The sequence below is a fragment of the Electrophorus electricus genome, unplaced genomic scaffold (genome assembly GCF_041902795.1).
Source record: "Electrophorus electricus isolate QZ-2024a unplaced genomic scaffold, ASM4190279v1 Scaffold229, whole genome shotgun sequence".
Taxonomy (NCBI): Eukaryota; Metazoa; Chordata; class Actinopteri; order Gymnotiformes; family Gymnotidae; genus Electrophorus; species Electrophorus electricus.
Window position 1 is genome coordinate 6,269 of NW_027658509.1, and position 8,488 is coordinate 14,756.

Sequence of the window (8,488 nt, forward strand, 5' to 3'; positions counted from 1 at the left end):
TAACTATATATACAAAAAAGTAACCCGTCTTACAGTGTAATTTAAAACACCAAATTGAGGGTTTGCAGCCAACCCATGCATCCTGTGTGATTTGTGTTCTGTCACTTTCTGCTTTGTTATGAAACTGTTTATTTGCCTAGCCACTCATTTGCCTCTGTTTGTCCCTCTGTTGAGGAGCTAATCCTTGGCTTATATCAGGAGATGAATCATGCAATGTGAGACAGCCCCTTGCATCTGATGCAACACATTACATAACCTGAGATGCCAAACGTCCTACAGATGGGATGGCAGTGCGGTCTATCCTACAAATAGAGCCTGAACCGAGCAATTCTCACTTCACTTATGCTGTGACCCCCATGAGGAGTCATGCTGTGGACAGAAAGAGCTTCTCACTCTTTCTCACTCCTGCACCACCAGTGGTGCTCAGAACAAGGATGGGGAGGAATAGAGGCAGTGATAGAGTTAACTTGATTGTTTGCACTTTGGGGGACTTTTAAACATTAAAAGAGATGTGCCCTGCTTTTGATTCAACTATATTTATGTAACACATTGTTGCATTGGTGAATTCATAAACTGTACAATTAGTGAGTGGGTGAACAGTAAGGGAGACAACCCATAGCCTTAATTTTTGCATTTCATGCAATTATGTATTGTTTGGATTTTGGATTTAGAATTAGCTAACAGTCTAAAACAAGCAAAAACTAAATGAAATCTATTTTATAGTTCAAACTGAATGAACACTGCAATCTTTACGATTATTCCTTACACGAAGATGCGTTAGGAGGCGCTGTCAGCCTGCGTTATTTTCCGAATACGTAAACGCCACAGTTAAGTGTTGCCAAACTTTATTACTCTATATATTTTATATTATAACGGCACACACAAAAAAGACAAAAACGTATAAGAGTGAACATCATGTTATGACATAAGAATTGTGTTCATATAAGAGTGTAAGATGTAGTGGCAACGTGTATAGTACATGCTCCATATTTTTTGTTTCGTTACCAAAATAATCATTCTAATAGTTTTACGTTTACTTTTCTGAAGTTGCTTATATTAAAAGAAATCAGAAATCAAAGCACCTTAGATTTGTTTGCACGCGGTGACTGACATGGAACAGCAGCAAACTCAAGGATAGTATGCTGACGCAATGTGGGAGTTAAAAAACCCAACGGAGCTCCAAGGCAAAAAACTTCGCAAGCGCCACCCCTCGCGCAGCAGCAAGGCATTTATACACATGTGCAAACCTCGCCAGTACACGACACTCCCTAAATCCGAAGCTATCCCGCCACTAAACAGAAAGAACAGCAAGGCAGGCTTTTGGCTTGGTTATTTGAATTTACCTGAAAGGAGTAGATCAGCCGTGGACATTCTATTTCGCATAAGGATCCTACTTGGTCCATCAAATCTTTTTGAGCTGGAACTCACTGAAGAAAATGTCTGCTTCAGTACTGTCTTCCATTTACGACTTTGACCTGTTTTACAGGGTAAGTAAAAAAAAAAAAAAAGATTCAATTTTTATATATCAAATCCGTATATATATATATTCGCTGTAACTATATAAACGCTGTAACTTGAGCGTGAGTAAAATAAATAACTTATTTCAGAATCATATATATTGTAGCAAATTACTATATACAACTGATTCAACTAAACTGCTTTCTTTTTCAGCAGGAGAAAACACAAAGCTCTAATGCAATCCACCTCAACAACATGCTGGACAAGAGAACTATAGGGATACCACTCGCAACTTCCAATACAAACAATAACAGGTCTAACGCGACCGGCTATTTCCGGAGCAACTCTGCCAGCCACATGGACTCCATCAGTGGTAGCAAGTTCCAGGTCTCTTCGCAATGTAACAACAGCAAGGAGAATCCCACACCAGCATATATGAATAAGGAAAATAAATTTCGCAGTCGAGCGTTTAGTGAGACTGGAGAACGTAGCCAGCAACTTCAGGAAATATTTCAGCCGAAGCCGGGTTCACAGATTAATTCCACTCGTTACAAAACCGAACTCTGTAGGCCATTTGAAGAAAATGGCTCATGTAAATATGGGGAAAAATGTCAGTTTGCCCATGGATATCACGAATTGAGGAATCTTTCCCGCCATCCTAAGTACAAGACCGAGCCATGCCGCACATTCCACACTATTGGTTTCTGCCCTTATGGCCCCCGCTGTCACTTCATTCATAACGTGGACGAACGTAGAGCCGTGACAAACAATGTAACCCCACAAGGACAAATGAGACTTAAACGGGAAATTGGAGTCTTGGCGGAAAAGGAGTCGAATCCATTTCTTGCTCAAAGGGAAAGACCAAAGTTGCACCACAGCCTGAGCTTCTCGGGGTTCTCCAGCTCCCACGAGACAGAGGCTGCTATGACTGAGAGCCCCGTATCACGTACACCACCACCGCCCACCTGTTCTCTAACTTTTTTCGAGGACGCGCTTACTCCTAGCTCGTGTCTGAGTGCCTTTAGCTTTCCCGAGCAAGATCTTAAGGCTTTTCTTGCCCCTTTGATCCCCCAAGCCCAAAGTGCTTTTAACTCTGGTGCCTTGTACAGCAACATTCAGCCTAGTACCGGTCCCCCATCGCCTCCGTTCAAAATGAGCCATTTACCATCCATGCGCCCTTTCTCCGAGTCGCCGGTATTTGATTCGCCTCCAAGCCCATTGGAATCTCTCTCCGATCCGGAGAGCTTCGTGAGTGGGTCCTGCTGCTCGTCTGGCACAATCAGTGGTTCGGAGTCACCAAACCTGGATTCCAACAGACGTTTGCCAATCTTCAGCAGGCTGTCGATTTCAGACGACTGAATTATTATTATTATTATTATTATTATTATTATTATTATTATTATTATTATTATTATTATTATTCTGTTGGGATTTCAAAGGGTGTGTGGTCAAGGAGGTCACATTAATATTTTGGATTTTGTTTTTGTTTTTTAATACCAACAAATTAACAAGAAGGTGCCTTTATATAGATATACTCAAGGGCTCTTGTTTGGCCAATAAAATAGCTAGGGAAAACTTATTCCAGCTTCTATAAATGTTTCACAGTGCCACGATGTGGTGTAAGTAAGAAAGAACAGCCATTGTGATGGGCCCTCAAGCTGGTGATGGAATGTCACTGCAGATGCGTTTTAAGTGGTATCATTGCATTTTGCAACATGCTATGAAATCTATTTAACTTATTTATTGTCATGTGAAAAGTATAGCCTTTGTGGATAAATCAAGTCCATATGATATTTATCAAGTCTAAAGCAATACAACTGTATTCCTTTTTTAAATTATGATCTCCATTGTTAATCTGGAAACACTTGTTTTTTTTTTTCCTCACAATAATATATTTTTTTGTTATATTTTGAGTATTTTGCTGTAAATAAGTAAATAATTTATAAATTGTATACTATTTATTTCAGTTTTGTTTACTACATGTGTTAGAGTGGGAGCATCTGGTTTTTTGTGAGGGGTGAGGGCAGAGGATCTCTGGGCATTTGGTTTGTATAGAATGTACTGTCCTTTTATTGTATAATATATGAACTAGCATTTCACAGTTGGAACCATCACTTGTGTTTTGAGAATAGCAACAACATGGACAACCAAAAAGAGAGAGGGGTAAAGAGACAAGAAAAAACCTTTTTGCACATAGTTGCACTATTTCAGTCAAGTGCCAGAGAATGTAGCAGTCCCTTATCCTGATGTTAACTTTCTAATATACGCCTATGGTGTAAACAATCTCACATATTGTAGACCAATCTAATTAAGCATTTTGGTTTAGTGCATATGTCAAGAAAATTCAGTTGAATGTAGCTTTTGTTTAGTTAGATCAAAATATGTTGATTTTAGACCATTTTAAAGCTTTTCCCTTCAGTTTTGCTCATTACTTTATTAGATCATTTTGAACACCATTCCTTGTAATAAAAATATGTAGGTCTACTGTTTGGCTTTTGACTTTGACATGTAGATCTCCAAACTTGCTGGTCGGGGAATTACTTTGAAAGTATGTTGTATAATAGAGTTAGATATCAGTTGGACTACTTAGATTGGAAGGAAGAACTTTTGAATGTAATGAAAAGTCAGCTTCAGTTATAAGGGATTGTATATGTGGCCTTTGTGTGGGAAATAAATTTGTACTTTGAATATTTTACAAGGATATTCTAATAAAGATACATTTTCGAGGAAAATGTGTAGTCGAGTATTTCTTTAAGAAGACAAAAGAGGTGTGGTTTAGTGTTGGGAGAGCTTATTTGAATCCTGCTCAGCAGAGCTTTCTGCGTTGTGACTAAATGATTGTCACTGTTCTCGGTCTTCCTGCCTTTTCTTTCAGTTTCACTGAGATTGGTAAACTTTCAAAACGGAGAGAAAGCCGTACTGGTCCACTTTGAATGGCAAGCAGTGGGGGGTAGTCATAATCACTTTATTTTATTGTTTTTAAATTAATTAACCAAGCCAATGAAATATAGTTATTACATTTTCTTGTAGTTGTGGCCTTGAATGTTATATAAAAATATCAAATGCATACTTTCTTTGACTATCTAGTGAGAATACAACAGAAAGAAAGCATTCATACCTTAAGTCTAGCTCTGGAAAGTAAGTTCCTAGAGTCAGTTCATCACAAAGGAAAGCAATTAGGAAAGCATCCAGATTATAAGAACTGGGGGTTTAGTCTGGTCAAAGATAAGAATGTTGTCAAATATTTGTAACCAAAAAATGTCTGATGGCTGTTTTACTTTGTGCAAGCCTAAGGATTTACAATGATGCCAGTGTCTATGTGTAGATGTATACTTTCACAAATGTTTGCTTTAAGGCTGTGTAAGACTATATTTGAAAGCGCAGAAGTGTGTTTGAGTGTGTTAGGGCATATGTATGTTTGCACATGTGCAGATGTGTATGTGGGGGAAAAGTGGCTGTCAGCCCTTAATGGACCAGCATTACAATAGCAGGAAACCTACTCTGTTCTCTGATTAGGGACCCCTGGGAACAGAACTGTTCTTCAGTTTTTTGGGGGGTTTTGTTGTTTTTTTAACTACTTCCACACTAGTGTTACATCTAATGTCGGTTTAAATGACAGGGCCATATTTTAGCTTTGGCTATGTAGATTTTTTTCCTATAAGACTTGTTGAAATGTTAAGGCTAAATAAACAAACTAGTAATAATACTATTTAAGTAATGTTACATACAAGATGCAAACTAAACCATCAGCAGAAGTGACTGATACTGCACACTGGTCTTTTCAAAAGTGGTCATCTTGAATGCTTTTGACTTTAAAGTGGTGACAAGCCACTTGTTAAGTGACATGACCAGTAGTGAGCCAGTACTATGAGAAATCCCAGTTCTTTCAACATTATTTAGTACATGTATATATTATTTTCAAAAATACAATTCTGTTTTTTGCCTCTCTTCTATAAATAGCATAATTCTGTGGTTTCATGAGACTTTCATTGTGCTACTTTAAAGGGCTGGATATCTACTGCAGATGGTATACATGGACTTGGTAAGCTAGGAGGAGGCAGGGGAGTGTATGGAAGAATTTATGAGAGTTTTCGTGTGGGTGCGGTTGCGCTTTTAATAAAAGGGCACTGCTAATATTTTCAGGAACAGGATTGTTGTGCTGAAGACTAGTCGGCCATGCTCCAGTTTGGCCCTAGCTTATCTCTAGCAGTTGTGCACCTGTGACGAACAAAGTAACTAACTTTGCCTTTCCTGTTTTCCTGACAGGAGTGTGTGCATGGTGTGATGGGCTGTACCTCCCAGCACAAGGCAAGGAAGTTCCACCCTCATCTTCCTCCTCTTCCTCTGCCGTCCAAGTCCAAAGAGCTCTGAGTGAACATTTCCTTCCTCAAGAAACCATAACCAAGGTATTCTTATCTGAAAGAAATCAGTGCAAAAGACAATAAAGACCAGTGACTCATGTGAGAGCTTAAGGGTACACATTTCACCCATATAGACATAAAGGCGTAAAGATAAGTGCATGGGTATTCAACTGAGACCTGTGACATACAGTGTACTTACAGGCTGGGGAGAGTGAGGAAGTATTTGTCTCACAGTTTTATTTCATAAATATGGGGAATAAAACAGAGTTGATGTTAATGTTTAAAATGAGATTAACTTTAACCTGTGGAAGCATACTAGATGAGACAGACTGGCACAGTGCAATCTGACATAAACAATTAAGCATGATAAATCTGCCATGTCACAAGATGGTAAGCATGATAAATCTGCCATGTCACAAGATGGAACAATGAATTAAAAGGACACTCCAAGAGCTACATGCTTATTCGGGCTCTAAACAGAAGGAAATGAGAGCTCCCTTTTGGGACTTGATTGGACTACTATAGCAGCAAACAATAGCACAACCTGTTTACTCTAAAACGCCTGTGTTCTTAGTATGCAGATGTGATGAATTAATCTGCTAGAGTTGAGTGAAATATACTGAGTTGGCTGAGGTTGGAAAAACATGGCCATGGCAGGCATTCTAATTAAGCTAATTAGCGTATTTAAAATGCAGCTGTTCATTTGGCTGTAAACCCTCTTGTTTTCCTTAATTCTCCATGTGGCGTGATTTTTTTTTAACCTCACTCCAGCTTCACTTTTTGTTCAGGGCTAAAACAGGCTTAAGTTAAACTCTCTGATCCCTCAGGCCCACAAATGTTAAATTGGTCAAACATGTATTCACGCTGCAGCAGAGACAGCAGACTTCCCTGACGTCAGCGTGAAGCACATATGAAACTGACCTTGAACTAGGGGATGATGAAAGAGAATGGCTGCTCTGTTCCACCTGCGTGGAAATGAGCTGGTCACATCTAATCATTAACTTCCCTCTTCTATGGGCCACAAAAAGAACTGCTTGAGGCCAAAGTTTGCAGACCCACTTAAGAGACCTCAGCCATTCTCATATTTGGGCTACTAGTAGCTGTTTTCATTGCTTTCATTGTTTTCATTAGGCTGCTCCACTGCTTATATAGAAAATCTTGTTCTGTTGTACCTGAAGATACTTGAGGAGCACTGTTTTAGTGTTGTTGTTTTTTTAAGTGTTGAAGCTTGAATGGTGTTGAGAATGCACACTTCAAAGAGTGGTGTGTATGTCTGTGTGCGTGTGTGTGTGTGTGTGTGTGTGTGTGTGTGTGTGTGTGTGTGTGTGTGTGTGCGACTATAGGAATGTGTGTGTTCTCTGATAATCCTGGCAGGTTTGATTAACAACAACACTATCAACCTTGCTCCTCTATTGCAGGAGAGTGCAGGCTTGTGTGATACACATTATGTTCCATAAATGCCTAGCCACAGATGCCTGTCAGCTTGTACTCACCCACAAACACACACAGCCATATATGCATGTAGATGCCCCATCACCTGCAGGCTATAGTGCAGCTGGTGCTTTCCACTGGCACCTGCACAAACTAATAGTGGCTCCCTTGTAACTGATGGCCCCAAACTCAGCCACAGGAGAGTTGAAAACACAAACCCTGGGTTCTTCTGCAGATGTGTTTTTCAAGTGGGACCTTCAAACGTGCTCCATTTCCATGCTTCCTCAGCTTCTACCCTTTCTTGTTTACACAATGCTAAGGGTGTTGGTTGTTCCCCTATGGTTGTCATTTGACTGCCTTGTTTTCTACCTGCTCCAGGGCTGAAGTGCACCTCAGCCCTTGGCAGCAGTCAGTCTGCACCTGGGCTCTGCCACTCCAGCAGGAGAGCACAGTGACATCACCCAGAGCTGAGCTCCAAGCACAGGAACACCTCAGAGGCATAGAAAATCAGATCCTGCCTGACAATATGTGACTTTGCTACCTGTACCCCACTTCCCCCCAGTGGAAAGCAAGTTGAAGCACATCTACTGTATCTCAGACAGATTACATGATAGTAATAAATGTATTTATATTGTGGGTGATATTCCCTCATAAAAAATCTCTCATGGGCAATAAACATTTGTGATTCATTTATGCAAACAATAATTCTGTGATGAAATGTGGGACTTGGTTATATAGTATGTGGACAATGGATGTTTGTTTCAGCTGTACTTTTGTACTTGCTATCCAGCTGCTTTCTTTTCTGCATCATCTGCCCTGTCTCCAGAAGTGAGGGTGGGAGGTTAAAGGTTCAGGGTTAATTAGGTGTGGGGAGAAAGAGACATGGATAGCCTGGGTTAGGGTTAGCTACTGGGTTAGCTGCAGATGTGCATAAGGTCATGCACAGACGATGCCCAGTCAATGCTGACCCTCCGCTTTTTCAAAACAAAAACCTCCACCTGTTCTCCTTTACACAGAACTCTGTCCAACATTCTCTCAGAAACACAACAAACATTGACATGTTGATGTTTGTTAGAGAATGCTGGATCATGTGATCTGCGCTTCAAAACAAACAGTGGATGATAAATTTAGTGCAATACCTAAGTAATTGGATAGTGCCAAAGTTTTTGTTGTTTTGATTACAGCACGCTGGGTTTGGAGTGAAAGCGTGATTATTTACATCAATATTAGTAGAGGTT

At 40.0% G+C, this 8,488-nt stretch overlaps 1 protein-coding gene across 2 annotated transcripts; it reads left to right on the top strand.

Moving 5' to 3' along the window:
* The first annotated feature begins 1,227 nt into the window (after nucleotides 1–1,227).
* On the top strand, nucleotides 1,228–3,566 carry LOC145655351 (mRNA decay activator protein ZFP36L2-A-like). Of its 2 annotated transcripts, none has more exons than XM_081708972.1 (2): nucleotides 1,228–1,487; nucleotides 1,675–3,566. In XM_081708972.1, exons 1-2 carry the CDS (start codon nucleotides 1,437–1,439, stop codon nucleotides 2,815–2,817), a joined length of 1,194 nt encoding a protein of 397 aa, XP_081565098.1. In that variant the 5' UTR covers nucleotides 1,228–1,436; the 3' UTR covers nucleotides 2,818–3,566. The 2 variants fall into 2 exon arrangements, with proteins under 2 accessions (XP_081565098.1, XP_081565097.1); XM_081708971.1 differs by having other exon boundaries at nucleotides 1,229–1,487; nucleotides 1,672–3,566.
* Nucleotides 3,567–8,488: the final 4,922 nt, after the last annotated feature.